We start from the raw sequence: 17,359 nt of genomic DNA on the forward strand, positions 1-17,359 counted from the left end.
CAAAGTTATAATGACCGGTAAAGTGTTGGTCTTGTCATCTTGTGAGACCTGATCAGTGGAATAACTAACGAGCAAGATACTCGTTTGGGCTTTTGCTTGCTTAGTCTTTTAGTTATTGTCCCTAATGGCTTCCTTGTTGCTTTCTGCTCATCTTTTTCTCGAGCCCACCTAATTCCACATTAGTTTGGAGCAAAGTGTGCTCCATTTCTCTGAAGATAATTGGTGTGGAGATTCTTTGGACTTTGGCTCTGTTATAATCTTCTAATTCTTTCTCTAATGGCTGGTTTGTTGGCTTGCATTTGTCTGTGGCTTTGGAAACTAAATATATTAGCTTGGGCAGATCACGTACGAACATAAATAAGACTTTCTTTTGTGGTTGGCTTTTTTTGTGTTTCCACTGGAGGTTTATGGTTAGAGTTCATTAGTTTTTATTCTGTCTTGTTAAGGAATAATAATGATTATTATAAGATTAATATAAAATTAGTTATGGCGAAATAGAATGGATTAAGGGAGGACAATGATTGGTTAATACATCACTAATACAATATCGCACAGCATATATTCTTAGGCGTTTAGCTCCTTCAAATTGTTGATACCGTCGGAGACAGCTGCCGGCGCTGTGAGATGGCGGTGCATGCTCCCGGTGCCCTGTTTTCCTCACGACGTATCCAGTGAAATTTAACATGCAGAATCCGCCAGCTCCTTTCACGTCCGCTCTGCACCTTGCCCTCGACCCTGATCTCTTCTCAGCCGATCCCATCAGGCCCTGGGCTGCCGACCTTCTCCGCAACTGCGCACGCGCCTTCTCCGAGAGAGACTCTGCCAACCTGCAGCGCTTCCTCTGGATGCTCAACGAGCTCGCCTCCCCTTACGGCGACCGCGAGCAGCGCCTCGCCTACGCTTTCCTCCAGGCCCTATTCTGTTGCGCCACCGCCTCCGGCGACCATTTCTACAACACCTCCCTCGCCGTTGCCGAACGCGCCATCTCCTTCGCCTCCACCAGACGCCTCGCTCTCAAATTCCAGGAGGCGGCCCCCTGGACCACCTTCGGCCACGTCGCAGCCAACGGCGCCCTCCTACATGCCCTCGACGCCGTGCCCGCCATCCACATCGTCGACGTCAGCGACACCTTTTGCACCCAGTGGCCTACGCTCCTGGAGGCCCTCGCCTCGCGCGCCGACACCGACGCCCCGCGCGTCCGACTCACCGTCGTCGCCTCCGCCGCCTCCGCCGGCGTCATGTCCGAGATCGGAGTGCGAATCGAGAAGTTCGCGCGGCTGATGGGCGTGTCGCTCGAATTCCGCGCCGTCGTCGCCCCCGCGTCTCCCCGCTTCGCCGATGCTCTCCGCCCCGAGGAGCTCGATCTCCGCGACGGGGAGACCGTCGCTGTGAACTGCGTCAGCGCGCTGCGGCGAGCCGGCACCGGGGGCTCGCGTGACGCGTTCCTAAGGGCGGCGGCGGCGCTGGAGCCGAGGGTCGTGACCGTAGTTGAGGAGGAGGCGGACTTCGCCGGCGTCGGCGAATTCGCGGAGTCCTTCGAAGAGTGTCTGCGCTTCTACGGCGCCTATTTCGACATGCTGGAGGAGAGCTTCCCGGCGACGAGCAACGAGAGACTTGCTCTGGAGAGGGAGAGCTTCCGGAGCCTCGTGGGGGTGCTGGCCTGCGACGGCCGAGGCCCCGACAGGGTGGACCATGGCGAGCGGAGGGAGAGAGGGAGGCAGTGGTGCCGGCGGTTGGAGCGATGCGGCTTCCAGAGGTTCGGCTTCAGCGACGACGTCGTCGACGACTTGAAGGCGTTGCTGAGGAGGTACCGGCCTGGGTGGTCGCTGCTTCCGGCTGAGGGGGAGGCGTCGGGGATGTACCTAACATGGAAGGAGGAACCGGTCGTGTGGTCTTGTGCTTGGAAACCTAAATAATTATGATTAATTATCAATAATTACTACAATATATAGATTTTGTTATTTGCAACTTTTTTCTTCAAGTTTGTGAGAGCACAATTCGTTCCTCAGCACGTAAACTGGATATAGTTTGATGGAGCTGGTCCATGCATGCATATCGACACAAACATGCATAGAGAAAGGATACATGTAACACTGCAACAAAACATGGTTTAATAGAAAAAAAAAAAACCCTCTAAAAATCATTTTTCTATTTCTAAAAAATATTTGAGATAAAATATTCCATCTTAAAAATCTATTAGTGAAAGTCTCGTGCCTAATTTTGAGATAAAAATATTTCATCTTTAATTTTAAAAATGAATTAAAAAGTATTTATGAATGTATTTTTTATTTGACTAAATGAAATTAATTTTAAATATTTCTATTTTTTTTTTAAGTTGTCTTTAGTCTCTCTCAAAGTACCTCATAAATATAATGTTAACCTATATAATGTTAACCTGCTTATCAATCCATTTATAATTTGTTTATAAATCCATGTATAAATTTATTTTCAAATTTATCACTAATTTTATCTATATTTCATATCTACGTATTACTTTCCAATAAGCAATCACAAATTTCAAATAATTTAAAATATTAAAATAACTAATTTCTAAATCCAAAAATACAATATGATTACCATTTAGATAAATAAATATTCACATAGTCTTGAGATAAAAATAATCATACATTACAATTCCAATTTTCTTTTCCTTTTAATAATTTCTTCCTCCATCCTCTTGCTAGTAGTATGCATGTCCACAATTTCTTGTGATAATTTTTTATTCTATCTTATTAAAGTAAATCTGTTGAAACTTTAATTGTTTGATCTTCCAAAGTGTCGATCATGTTGAAGTTCATATACCCTCTCCTTACATAAGTCACCCATCACATCACATCATTATAGATTGCCACCTCCTCCGTGTTGACCCTGGGATGGGTTGGCAGGGGCGTTGGGGGCGAGCGTATTCGCCTTTTGCCACCACTATAGACTGCCACCCTCTAGCAAATTTTCCACCCACCATATCACATCATGATTGAAGATTGAATGAAGAATGAGTATATTCATCAACATTTTGTTTTTCTTTCTTTTGTTCCTATTCATATTACAATAACTTATATTAGTCTAATAAATTAAAAAAAGAACAAAAAAAAATGAGATACATACATAATGTAATAAAAAAATAATGAATAATTAATTATTTTGACTTATACTAACTGAGGCTGATTTATTATCTACGAACTCTCTGATATTGCTATGCAGACAGATGTTCTAATAATAGAAAAAAAAAATTTGAATCTTTATAAAGACTTCACATGGAGCTTGAAGATTGTCAAATATTCATAGTAAATGGAAGTATCATTACACTTGTAAAAGTGTCATCAAGAAGGTAAAAAAAATAATTAGTTATTGGCTAAGTCAAGAAAGTTAACAATTCAATCTGGTAAAAAATTTCTTCTCTATATGTTAGAGAAAAATAATTAGTTATTATTTAGCTAATATTCATAATGCATAACTTCCTTTGAACACCATGTCTGCTATTGTATAAACTAGGATGCAAGGAAGTTTGATAGGAAATCAAGTCCTTTTAAAACTATATGTTGCTTGCAAGGAAAACCCAGTTAAAGAAAAAATTATTAAAATGAGCTTTAAAGGAGCCAAGTGTAATACAATACATCAACAGTGACAATAACATGGAAAGGAACTAGTAAAGAAATACCTTCTTTTAGTGATTAGAGAGATTTGAAGAAGATAGCCTTATCTTTGAAAGTTGAAAATAAACCCTTTGTAATAAGAACAAAACCCTAGATCTTAACCTCATCTCGAGTAGTGCAACCATTGACAATTTTATGAATTATTGAAGAGATAAAAAACAAGCAATGAAATGGTTTGAAGAACATTATTCCATTTACAGTGCACCATAAGCTTATGAAGATAAATGAATGTTGAAAGACGGAAGGGAAATTTGGGAGTACTTTTTTTTGTGATGATCAACTCTGATGAAGAAATCTTCCAACTATGAAGAACGACTCTGCAAAGGAACTAAGAAAACATATAGACACATTCAATGAGTTCATCTTAAATAGTATTGAAAAATTGCTCATACTTGAAGCAGTAGAGAACAAAGCCACACACCTGGCACAGGAAAGGAACAAAACTAAAGACAAGGACTGCACAACTCAAGAGGAATATAATCATAAGTAAGAGATTGCAATTGCATAATGATCTTAGTAACTAATTTAATATACTATCCAGAAATCTTGTGATAGAAATGGAGGATACAGATTGAACTAATTTCCAAGCCTTTGACAAGTAAGTTGGCATGCCATTAACAATGAAATGAAGCAAAACAATTAAGTAGCTGTTGGTAAGCAAGGTGTTGGTCCCTTTGGAGGCCAGCAAGAGGGGAGGGGTGAATTGTCCTGAAAAAATAAATCTAACCCTTCTCGGATTTTCAACTAAATAACAAACACTTGTAATATAAAAAACCAGAGACTAATTAAAAGAAAACAGACACAGGAGATTTACTTGGTTTGCAATCAGAAGATTGCTAATCCAAGACGAATATGACGCACTATCTGATGATCTCCTTCGGGCAGAGTAGTCTCTTTACAACGTTGATAACACAGACAGAAAAGTAAAGCATAGAGAAACTGATTACAAGTGAAGTTAATAAACTGTGCAAATCAATGCTATATTTATAGCACTGTTCGAGGCCCCCCGAAGGGTTCCGGGCGCCCTGGGAGGATAAAACTTTATCCCCTAACGTTCAGATCGAGTCAAAATCCACTTTCGGGCGCTCAGAATGGTTCCGGGCGCCCGGACGGTCCGAGCGCTCGGAATGAATCCGGTCGCCCAGACCACTAAAGTCAACCCAGTTGACTTTTTGTGGTCCAGTTCCCCTGCTCCGGTTCAGCTCGTCTCGGTCCGGGTCTTCTGTTCCGGCTCTGCTAGCTTGAGTGATCTCGGCCATCCAGAATAGGGCTCACCCGAACCCAAGTTCCAGTCTTCTCCTCGAGTAGCCTTCCTTCCCGATTTCTCGTCCCTCGAACGTCGCGTACGTTCTTCTCGTCCACCCGTGTATTCTTCCACGGTCACCTCTTCCCTCGGACGCACCGAGCCCGTCGGCTCTCTCCCCGTGTCGTCCTTCTAGTTAGTCGCGTCTTCTGCTCGACTTCTTGTGTTCCTAATCTCCTGCACACTTAGACACAAGGGTTAGACAAAACAGGACCTAACTTAACTTGTTTGATCACATCAAAACTCCTTGGGGTTCCAACAATCTCCCATTTTTAGATGTGAGCAACCCAAGTTAAGTTAGGGTAAATATATGTAATAAAAACAATTAATTTGCAAATAAGTCCAAAAAGATTTCTCAATTTAAAAAAATGTATACCTCCCCCTAGACTTAACATTTTTCTCCCCCTTTGATCACATAAAAAATAGGGTTCCTTTTAACAAGTCTAAGGTAAATTCTAACTTAAAAAAAAATCTAAGTGTTAAAAAAAATATTAAGTTAAAAAAAAATTGTGCAACTGAATAGAATCTGTTAAGTTTGAAAAACAAATTCATAAGAAAAAAAAATTTAAGGAAAATTGCAACAAAAAACAATTTCTAACTTAAAAGAAATTTCGAAGTGTTTGAAAAACATAATTTTTAAGTTTCAAATATAATTCAGAATTTTCTTTAGAAGAAATTTTCATAAGAATTTTTTTTTAAAGTTTTTGAAAACATGAATATTTTTGAATATGTTTTCTAGAACAAATTAAATAACTCTTTTAAAGCATTAACTAATTTAAATTAATATTTTTTCAGTTAATCAATTAAACTTTTAATTTCGATACTTGACTTCCAGGCAGTGGCAAAGCACTAGACCTTCTTGGTTATTAGAGCAACAACCACTTTCTAGAAACTAATGTCATCCATAGTTCAAGGGAAACTAATGTCATCCATGTTAGGATGTATACTAAAAGCCTAGCTTTCAGTATAAACATTTATCTAGAAATAAGAATCACATTGGTCAAATGTCTACATTTATGATAAATGTAGTTGTTCAATTAATTTATATTGTAGATAACATGGTGTGTGGTGTCACACACAGAGGATCATGTTATCAGTACTTTATAAATTATAAACAGTAGCTCACGACCAAGATGGAAAGGAACAAACCATTGGAAGGTCGCAGTGTAATTAGGTATTAGTTTATCTTAACTATATAATTACACTAGTACACTTAGAGTGTATTGAGTAGGACCATTAGAGGTCGTTTCTTTTATACTGACTTTATAAAGGAACAAAGACCTCAGTTATTATGGAAGTGTGTGCTCTTAATCCTAATATAATAACAAGCACATATATTTGATATTTATTTCTTTAATTTATCAATGGGTGAGATTTAGTTCGATAAATCAATAAGCCCGATAAGTTGAGAAATGATATCACTTATAGTGTGTGTTATTAATTATAGAAGGAAACTGTGTCCTAGTAATCTAGGTTGAGAATGTCCCCAAGAGGAGCTCATAAGGATTGTCATGTTAAACCCTGCAGGTGGACTTAGTCCGACATGACGATAAGGTTGAGTGGTACTACTCTTGGACTAAGATATTAATTAAATGAGTTGTCAGTAACTCACTTAATTAGTGGACATTCGACATCTTAAACACAGGGAGACTAACACACTCATAATAAGAAGGAGCCCAAAATGTAATTTGGGATTGGTGCGGTAGTTCAATAATAGTTCTCTAGTGGAATGAATTATTATTGATAAAATTAAGTTGCCTGTTCGGGGCGAATACGGGATGCTTAATTTTATCGGGAGACCAAAACCAATTCCTCCTCTCGGTCCCTATCGTAGCCTTTTGTATAGAGAGATTTATATCCACCACATGCCCACCTTCTTACCCATCCAATGGGGCCGGCCAAGCTAGCTTGGAACCCAAGCTAGGGCCGGCCAAGTGGATGAGCGAGTTGGTGGCCGGCCAAGGTTTTGGTCCCAAGCTTAGGTGGCCGGCCACTAGAATATTAAAAAGGATTTTTATTAAAATTATTTCTTATGTGGATATCATGTTTTTAAAAGAGAGTTTAAAAAATTAAAAATTTTCTTTTATAGCTTTCTACAAAAGATTAAGAGAAGAGATTAATCTCTTTCCTTATTTGTAGATTAAAATGATGGTTTTAATTTTTGGTAAAAACTTTCCTTATTTGTAAATCATCTACATGTTTAAAAGAGAGTTTAAAATTTGAAATCTTTCCTTATTTGTTGATTAAAAGGTGGATTTTAAATTTTAAGAAAATTTTCCTTTTTAACCATGTTCATGATTTAAAAGAGAGTTTAAAAATTAAATATTCTCTTTTATAAGTTTCTACAAGAGATTAAGAAAAGATTTGATATCTTTCCTTATTTGTAGATTAAAAGAGATTTTAATTTTTAGAGATAACTTTCTTTTTATCCACATGTTTAAAAGAAATATTTTAATTTATAAAATTTCCTTTTTACTAACGGATTAAATTATTGGAGAAATTTTATAAATTTCTGAAGACAAATTAGGAAGTTTTAATTAATTAAAACTCTCCTTGTTTATAGCTTGTGGTGGCCGGCCATATGAATTGATGAGAAGAAAATTGTTTTTAATTAAATAAATTTTCTTTTTCAATGGTAAAAGAATTAAGGAAGTTTTTATTAAATTTTCCTTATTTACCAAAACCAAGGATTATAAAAGAGGGGGTAGAGGAGGCTTCAAAGTGAACAACCTCTATTATTTTCTCCCTCTTTTCTTCCTTGGTGTGGCCGGCCTCTTCCTCTTCTTCTCTTCTCTCCATCCTTTGTGGTTGAACCTCACATCTTCTTTGGAGATCAAGTGGTGGCCGGATTCTAGCTTGGAGAAGAAGGAGAGAAAGCTTACATCCCTTGGAGCTTGGTTGGTGGAAAAAGATCTTCATCTTTTGGAAGCATTGTGCTTGGCCGAAACTTGAAGAAAGGAGAAGAAGGTGCTTTGGTGGTTTCTCATCTCGGAAGATCGTTGCCCACACAACGTCCGAGGTTAGAAGAGGAATACGGTAGAAGACCTAGAGGTTTTTGCTTGCAAAAGAAAAGGTATACTAGTATTTAATTTCAGCATCATACTAGTTTTACTTCTTTGTAAAAATACCAAATACAAGAGGCATGCGATTCTAGTATTTCGAATTTATTTTCGATGTTGTGTTCTTTTGTTTTTTCTTTTCCTTGTGATTTGATTGTTCTTTTCGGTTGACCTAAAATTATTTAAGGAAATTAAATGTTAGCTTTCCTTAAAAGGCTTTGTCTAGGCGGTGGTGGTTGTTCCCATATCCAAGAAGGCCATGTGCCTCGCCATGCAGTCCTGGAAGCCAATTTTGGAAATTAATATTTAATGGAATTAATAACCTAGGTGATTTGGATCAAATGTGTTAAGTTCCGTAGGAGATCCAAGTCTAAACCTAAAAGAACAAATAGATTAAACTTTGGATCAAACGTGTTAAGTTCCGCAGGCGATCCAAGTTTAATTTAAAAGAGCACATGGTAGCTAGGAAAATGTTCAGACCTTTGTACAAAAATTTTGTACAGTGGAACCATTAGGTTTTCCGAGTAGCAACCAACAATCCATAGTTCAAGGGAAAAATAATATATTTGCATCTTTGAAATAAATTTTCATTTAGATCTTGCAATTGGTTCCTTATTACATAAATCAATTTTCCAAGGATCTGTATTTCGTTCAGATAAGCTAAGAAGATACTGTAATAAGGTTCGTCTTCTTAGCTTCTAGACAGGATCAATACTCAAACTTATCTCAAGGAAGATACTTTGATAACATCTTTCGCTCTTCATCCGTTGTTTCTTCATGCCCACAAAAATATGTTTTTTCTCTAAATTCATTCATCACATCCTCAACAACATTCCTTCCTATTTTGCTATAATGGTGTCTCCCTATGTGGGAGATAGATTTAGGAACATAAGAAAAAGTAGAAACATTGTTAGTAATAAATAAATAAAATTAACTCTATTTTATTGATTCCACCATTACAGTGTCAACGAGCAATGCTAAAACCTCTTTGCCCGCCTTCCTCCTATGTTTCGGCATGGTACTCACAGTGTAACAAACATTTCAGTCTTTTTTTTTCTAAACACGATCTTCCCTTGCCCTTAGGGTTATTACAATGGACAACGAGAAATAATTGGTCATGCCTGTGGCCACTGAACTACCAACAATGCTCCCTGAGTCACTTTCATCATTAGTCCCCTGCACAACATACTCTGCTGATATAATATTCTTTTCCACAAGCACTTTAAGAAACTCATCGATATCACCTTCACCAACAACTTTAACTTCAAATCTCTTGTTCTATGTTTTCCCACTGATATCTTTACAAGATTCATCTTTCTCCTCGCTTTTACACTCATTTGTATTACTTTCACATTCAATCTATAGCTCATGCTATAGCTCACCGCCAATATATTTTGTCATTGGTCCACTATTCCACCAACTTGTACTATCAATGATTCCACCATACTTTATACATTTTGGGACCTAAAAAATTTGATTCTTGTAGTAAATAAATGTTTTGTCAACTTGATTTAACAAAATATTTAATTATTCATAATATTACCGAAAAACTTCCTCGCTTTTGATGAAAAAGTTTATCTTCATCCAAAAATGGTACGATGGATAACACCTTTTCACAATTAAAAATAAATGGTCACTACAATCGATCATATTTGAGTATGCCTACTAAAAATTATGAACTTAATTTAATATAGTCAATGTATTTCAATAACCTCTCAGTCGAATCAACTTTTTTAGGTACTTACTCTCAAGCCAACGGAACAATCGGGGAAAAGTATTTAGAGAACATACAACTCCAAGAGAAGGAATTTTTTCATATAGTCATGTGTAAATAAATAAATATATTAATATAACAATACAAAGCATAATAAAAGCATATTTAAAAAACACACCATCAAACAAACTATTGAACCATCTAAATACTTCTTTCTTCAAACATTTCCTTCACCCTTTCCAATATATTTCAAAATTTGGTAATTCAACTCCCCACGACTAATCAAAGAAGGTTGTCAGGTCATCGATGTATAACATAATAAATCGAGGTGTTGAGTAGTGGCCAACAGGAAAAATGATACAATTAAACACAAAATAAATAAACATCCTAACAAAATTATTAACATCGGAGTTATTCTCTAATCCAACTAAGGAGGAAAGTCTCTCATAGATCACACTTCTATTAATGTTGCCAACTTTTTTTGAGAAATGTTAAGTTATAAATTTAGACTATAGATTGGCATCTAGATCAACTGGTTACCTTGTATAATGCAATCCAAGAACTATGGAAAACTCTGGCGATGTAAAGGGAACAACAATATTTTCACTAAATACAAATGAATGAGATTGCAACTAGAATCTTTTTTAAAATTAGATCAACTCTAGAACGGTTGATAAACAAATTGGGCAAGAGCATCTTTAGCCATGGATTAAGTGAGTTGTTTTCAATACTTTTTTTTTTTTTTTTTTGCTTATCACTCATTTACGGGGCCAACTTTAGCAATTGTAGCTCTAAAAAAGTTGGCAAACAGTGCAATAGAGCTTTTTTGCCACTCTTAACCTCCTTAGCTTTTTAACCTCTTTGCTTCTTTGCTAATCTTATCCATCTTCTTTACAACCCTTAACCTCCTTCTTTCCAACCTCAAAATATAATTTTTTTTTTAATTTCTTAAAATTTTAAACTATTTCTACACCAAAAATCTAAAATAAAATATCCAACACAAATTTAGCTTTCAAATCATAAAGTAAATATCTGCATACTTACAAAAAAAAACATTAAATTTAATAATAATAATAGAAAAATTGAATACCATCATTAAACATGAGGAATTTATCAATTAAAGAATTTTAACTCCTCATTTTGACACTATACTAATGAAATTCATTTCTCACATTAACCTAGACTAATCTCTCTTAAAACATTTATTATTCATTGAAGAATTTATAGGTTGATAACAGTTAAATACTTCATTTATCTATAGAAAAGACACTAAAATGTAACAAACCACCACTAAATAACACAAAATATTCACAAATTACACAATGACCAGCTGAAAATCGAAGAGTCAACAAATTTGAACAATAACCAACAGTAAACAAATAATGAAATATGAAAATGCAATAAAATGAGACTAATATAATCGATTAAAAAATTACGAAGAAATTTACTATTTTTCGAAGTGACTGGTTGACTTCAACTCTTTTTTTTTTACTTGTTTTTGTCTTATTGTCGATGGATTTGGTTGGTTGGTGGATCTTGATACTTAGGATTTTACATTATCATAGGTGGGGATTGACGGACTGATGAATTTGTTTGGTTAGGATTAGAGTTTTTTCTCTATAGGGATGGACCGATGAATGTGTCTAAAAAAGAAATGGTGAAGAAAGAAAGGAATTAATGGGGGCGTGGGTAAATTTATAAATTAATATATTAGGGAGTGTAAAAAAATTTAGAGAGGGTAAAATAAAATTTTTTATTTGGGGAGTAGACATGAAAAAAAAATATTTATGATTAAATTTTTTTCTATAATTTACCGTTATTATAAACAATTATATTTAAAAAAATGTCAAATCAGGTCCGTGTTTTATTTACGAAACAAATGAATCCGCCACGATCGTCTGCGCAACTGGAACGATCCGGTCGCAGACACGAATCTTGGCGTGATTCGTAATACTTCTTCAGAGCGATCAGAGCCGTCCTCATAGATCAAGTACGTATGGTGGACATCGATCGCTGATCAGTTGCGGTGCGGTGCCTCTTCTTGCTCGCATCTTGAGTTCGTTTGGTTCGGTTCCTCTGTGAAATCGGCGAGAAATCAATAGAAGTCGATCCGTGTAGGGTTTCTTCGTTTTGGTGCTCTTTTTATCCAAAAAGGATGGCGTTGAAGGCGTCCTTGAGCTTTGCGCCACCGTCGTCATCGTCCTCTCCGTACCGAGCAGCTCCCTCGCGGCGGGTTCTTTTGGCCACCAGAACGCTGAGGAACTCTTTCGTTAGCGGAGGAGGTGCGTTAAGTTAATCAAACTATCTACCTTACTATCATTTGGGGTTCTTTTGTGAACTTTCTGATATGTTATTCTCTTTATTCGCTTGTCTCCGGACGATTCATGGCCGAGTACAGGAAATTTTGGTTCGTTGGTCCATAAATTAGGTTAAACTAGGAACGGCTAAGTCATGCCGCCTTGGATGATTTCAAAGGCCTATAATTTTGAGTGGTAAATAGCACCTCAAGCCGTGCTCCGTGAGGGTTCAAATTGAACCCTTCCAGGCGATATGGTGTGTTTAAATTTTCAAAATGCCATTTAGAGTAGTTCAAAAGGGAACCAGCAGAAGCAAGGATGAAACCAAGTGGCTGTTCCTTGATATATGCAACATTCTTTGGGTTAACTAGAATTTGCTAAAATTTCTTCTTTGATATGATCATTTAATATTTAATGTGATACCTGAACACATATTCAGAAAAGGACCGTTTTGATGCTGCATCCATAGAAGATAGATCTGCAACAAAATAGCTTGTCCTATCTTTCTTAGAAAAATATCAACAATGTTGACATGTTGTTGGTCACCCTTATAGATCCTTTTTATTCTTTTGCCGTGGGCTGTGAATTGTAACTATGTTTTCTAAGGATGAAGTCCATTGATTTTTTAGCAAGTAGGTAGTGTCAAAACTCTTGCAATTCTATTTCCCTGTCATTGTTTGAAGTTCATTCTAAATGCACATTACTTTTTTATAGTAGCAGTTAAAGCTTACAAGACTCCTTGTTTCTTCCTATTGCTATAATAGTGGGCCAACTAAAAGCTACAGAAATACATTCATCTAGAGTTAAACCGCTAAAATGCCATCGATATGGTGGAGGTTCTCTCATTGTTCAGATGAATCTTTTCGATCGGTTAGCAAGGGTAGTCAAGGTCAAATTTACTCTTACAGAATTTATTTCTTTTCTTGTGGTATTTTCTCTTTTGATTTCCCTTATAGAGCAGCCATTGGCTAACTTTGGCACTGTTGAAACATTTCAGTCATATGCAAATTCTATTTTGAGTTCTATGGAAGATCCAGAAAAAATTTTGGACCAAGCTGTTCTGGAAATGAATGATGATTTGACCAAGATGCGCCAAGCTACAGCACAGGTATTCCAGAATGTTTTTATTTGAAGTGCCCATGCTCTTATGCATATGACTGACTAAAATCTAGAGTTCCTTCTAGGTGCTGGCTTGCATAATCATTCGTATGTTCATGGATTATGTTGCACATACTCCATATCATCTGATGGAGAACTATAAAAAAGAATTCCTAGGAGACCTTATATTATGCAAAAAAGAAACATTGCTATCGGTATTATTATGGGGGATGTATGTTTATTAGAAATGGAAATGTCAAAACAAATAGCACTTACAACTTTTAGGCTGTCATTTGCAATAAAACTTTCTTGTTACTGCAAGGGAACACCTATCTGCAACTTGTCTCTCCCTACTTGCACTAAGTCATATTTTCTAAGTCGTGTGCCCTGTTGCACCCACATATGCTTCGTAGGTTTTTGCACTATGACGAGTTTTTCTCGGTTGTATATAATAGTGAATATTCCACTAGACATCTTCACCTTTTCTTGGTAAGATTCCTGCGCTATATCAACATCTGGCTGCAAGAACAGGTATATGTGGTTTATGAGTTAGAATCACTATTCTTCCTTAGAGTACTCTTTGCTTTTTGGATGTTCAAGGTACTAGCATCACAGAAACGGCTAGAGAACAAGTATAAAGCTGCTCAGCTGGCATCGGATGAATGGTAGTACTGGTGTCTCAACTGGATATGCAACAAATGCTACAGCAAAGATTAACCCCATTGATTATTTCTCTCTCTCTAAATGCAGGTACAGGAAGGCTCAGCTTGCTCTGGGAAGAGGAGATGAGGACCTTGCACGCGAGGCTCTCAAGAGGAGGAAATCTTATGCTGTAGGTATCTTCAGGATGCTTTTCACATTTTTCATTGTAGTTATGCTTGATTATTCATTAGAATAATTGATATGGTGTTTAACTATTAATTTCCGCTACTCGTTTGAAGCTGCTTTATTTTTCTTCATATTTATTTTTTGCTTCTTGTTCTTTGATAGAATGAGTATTTAGGATCATACAATTTGGTTGATGTTTTTTTTATGTATAGTTTTTTGGTGTTGGAGAAACATTAGTCTGAAGCTGAGCTTCTGGTTTAATGATCTGTTGTTTGTACTCAGAATCTTGTTCTTCTAAGTGCTTATTTGTGTGAGCAAGTTGCTTAAAGAGGATTCTTGTCCTTGGAGGAATTTTTGTTCTTAGTTCTTAAAAAGAAACAAATTGAGCAACTTATATACAATTCACTTCATGTTTATTTGACCATGATTCTATATATTAAAGGTTGGAAAATCATATTGCATACAAAAATTCAGTAAATTGAAATTGCTCCCAAATCTTATGGAGCAAATGCACTGGCATTGCATGCTATGGGGCATTTCTTCATTTCTTCTCATGTTGATGCAAACATCAGACACTTTTAGGTTGAAGTTTTTACTGTTTCCTTCTATCGGATATTTGAACTTATTTTGAATGATATTACATCTTCAAATAAGCAAGGCTCCCATTTTAACTGTATTGAATGATAAATGATACCTGAAACCAAACTTCATGCTAAACTTGTGGATGTTCTGGCTGTTTTGTCTCCTTTTGAGAACATACTAAGCCATTTGATCCAGTGTCTAACTGTACAAAAATGTTCAATTAGTATTGCAATTCTCATGGATCTCCTTGCTATTTTACGTTCCTGATTCTCTTTATTTTAATTAATTTCAGGACAGTGCAAACTCTTTAAAAGCTCAGCTGGATCAACAGAAAACTGTGGTTGACAATCTTGTCTCCAATACTAAGGTCTATTCTTGTTAGATTATATCTATTCAAGTAAATACAATTATATCATGCATTTGTTCCTCTGCATGTGCTTCACAAAGTTTTACTCATTTCACATATGCAACGTTATGACACTGAAATATGTTTTCTGCATTTTTTCTTCTGTAGCTTTTAGAGAGCAAGATACAGGAGGCCAGGTCAAAGAAAGACACTCTGAAAGCTCGTGCACAATCTGCAAAGTCTGTACTTTATTTATTATAACAAGAGAACATTCTATTACATGTATGTTTTGTGATGATGCTAAGTCTGTGGTTTTACTTTGCTAGAACTGCAACAAAAGTTAGTGAAATGTTGGGGAATGTCAATACAAGTAGTGCTCTTTCAGCATTTGAAAAGATGGAGGAAAAAGGTCAGTTAATTTTGACTCTGAAAGCAATAATTTGACTCATGCGTTGGGGATTTACTGTGTAAGATCATGTTCTAGCATTCTGTCTTGCTGTAAACTAAAATGCATCATTCTTGGGGATTTCCTGTCACGTTCCAAATTATGTTGCTTACACTCACATCTTTATACTGTAATGGTTAATCATAATGTTCATTTTGCCTAGTGAAATCTCATATTTTATTCTGTCTTGAAAGTAGAAAGTCTTCTTTTTCCACGAGTACTTAGGTTAACTTGTGAATTTTGTTTAATATGGTGATAGTTTACATATAGTATGTTCAATTTAAGACTAGGATGTGCAAAAGTACTCATCTGAAGTTTATTATTGAAATGTTTGCTCTTTGCAGTATTGGCTATGGAATCCCAAGCAGAGGCACTTAATCAGTTGACAACTGATGATCTAGAAGGAAAGGTAGAAAACATTTATGTTCTTGCAGGCAAAATTGTTTTGATGCTTTAACACGCAGTATTTGCCTTTTGCAGTTCGCACTGCTTGAGAGCTCATCAGTAGATGATGATCTTGCAACGTTGAAGAAGGAATTGTCAGGGAGATCCATGGTAAAATTTCTCGTGTCATCTGCCATAGTAACCCTCTGATTAGGGGTGTCAATTCGGTCAGATTTGAGTTGGGTCAATTTATATTTTAAATCTCAATCTGAATCTGAATTCAACCTGAAACCTGACAAGAAAAATTCGATTTAAAATGATTTTTTTTTGACTAATTTTCTTATAATTCTTTTATTTCAATATTCCATCATTATCATACTAACATACATTAATATACATAAAAACATCTTAATTTTTAAAATAAAATTTGATTTAATCTCAAAAAATCCATAAAATCCTAAATTCAGATCAACCTGAAATCCGGCCCGAAACCTTCCAATCCGAATTTGAAAATTTTCAATCCGAATTTGATTTTTTTTCTAATCGATTCGGATCATCAGGTTGTGTTTATTTTTGACACCCCTACTTTGATAAAGATTTCAGCTATCAGTTTTTTATCTGGTTGTTTTTTTTCAAAGAAAGTATTTTATTTTACGTTTGTGATGCATGAGTTGTGATAATGGCATTACCATATTTTGTTACTTTTGGCGTGAGTCTTTCGCAGCTTCATTTACTTCTGACGCTACCAGCATCAGTCGGCGTGAAATTTGAATATGTGATTGAGGAATAGTTAACTTGCCCATTAATATGAATTCACGTCTCTGCAGAAAGGGGAGCTCCCTGCCGGTAGAACTGCTGCTAGCAGCTCAAATGTCTCTTCAGCTTTTGGTGACATGGACATCGAGAGGGAGCTCAATGAACTAAGAAAAAAAGCCAATGAGTACTAGTCTACGCATCACTCATCCAAAAATTTACTTGTTGCATTGAATTGAGACTGCAATTAGAGGAATATTATAACGCTTCATCGGTGCAACTGATCCTAGTTGCTGGAGTTGCCTTTTCTGCCCTTTGCATTATTAATTAGGGTGCTCGAGGAGCAACATTCTAGGGCATCTTTGTCTAGCAAATTTTCACTTCTGCTGCTGTTGTATATGTTTGTGGTTACATATTTTCATAATGCCTTGTTATCTGTAAGTCGAAGGTGTTTTTGTCATGTGGATGGTGTCATGTGGAAGGTGCTGGTCAGTTTCCATAGCGAAATCTTTGGTTTCATAATAGAATTGACAAGTAACATAATAATTCTTCTTGAGGAATGGAATATGGAGCAATGAGATTGTTACACGACCTTTTAAAAGAAAAATAGTTGATGGAATAACAATTTCCATTCAAGTATTTTTGAATTTGAGACGAGCACCTACAGAGAATTTGGCATATCAAATTGATAAAATTTGGTATTCGTTAATTTACATAATTTTATTTTATTTTATTTTATTTTTATTTTAATAATTTTAAAACCATCAAAAGAAAAGAAGTTTTTTTTGTGATTTGTTCAGGAAATACGACTGAAAAACAAATGGAAAAAAATCCAACAAATTAGAATGTTCACAAAACAAAATTCTAGTAATCAACTGGGGGTTTGATAATTAGTAA

At 36.2% G+C, this 17,359-nt stretch overlaps 2 protein-coding genes across 2 annotated transcripts; both read left to right on the forward strand.

The window, feature by feature from the left end:
- The first annotated feature begins 594 nt into the window (after positions 1 to 594).
- On the forward strand, positions 595 to 1,916 carry LOC122034348 (protein SHORT-ROOT-like). Its single transcript, XM_042593599.1, has one exon. The coding sequence runs from the start codon at positions 684 to 686 to the stop codon at positions 1,914 to 1,916; it is 1,233 nt and encodes a 410-aa protein (XP_042449533.1). The 5' UTR covers positions 595 to 683.
- A 9,810-nt stretch (positions 1,917 to 11,726) lies between these two features.
- Positions 11,727 to 17,005, forward strand: LOC122053393 (probable membrane-associated 30 kDa protein, chloroplastic). The gene is made up of 11 exons (XM_042615427.1): positions 11,727 to 12,011; positions 12,791 to 12,915; positions 13,024 to 13,134; positions 13,725 to 13,789; positions 13,875 to 13,956; positions 14,827 to 14,901; positions 15,049 to 15,119; positions 15,207 to 15,289; positions 15,670 to 15,734; positions 15,806 to 15,880; positions 16,537 to 17,005. Exons 1-11 carry the CDS (start codon positions 11,885 to 11,887, stop codon positions 16,654 to 16,656), a joined length of 999 nt encoding a protein of 332 aa, XP_042471361.1. The 5' UTR covers positions 11,727 to 11,884; the 3' UTR covers positions 16,657 to 17,005.
- Positions 17,006 to 17,359: the final 354 nt, after the last annotated feature.

The sequence above is a fragment of the Zingiber officinale genome, chromosome 1B (assembly GCF_018446385.1).
Source record: "Zingiber officinale cultivar Zhangliang chromosome 1B, Zo_v1.1, whole genome shotgun sequence".
NCBI lineage: Eukaryota > Viridiplantae > Streptophyta > Magnoliopsida > Zingiberales > Zingiberaceae > Zingiber > Zingiber officinale.

Excerpts from the sequence above, each read along its gene's own strand:
- LOC122034348 (XM_042593599.1), top strand. The coding sequence starts at position 684 with ATGCAGAATCCGCCAGCTCCTTTCACGTCCGCTCTGCACCTTGCCCTC.
- LOC122053393 (XM_042615427.1), top strand. The coding sequence starts at position 11,885 with ATGGCGTTGAAGGCGTCCTTGAGCTTTGCGCCACCGTCGTCATCGTCC. Across the intron at positions 15,290-15,669 it reads TGAAAAGATGGAGGAAAAAG|TATTGGCTATGGAATCCCAA; the intron begins GTCAGTTAATTT and ends TGCTCTTTGCAG. Across the intron at positions 15,735-15,805 it reads CTGATGATCTAGAAGGAAAG|TTCGCACTGCTTGAGAGCTC; the intron begins GTAGAAAACATT and ends TGCCTTTTGCAG.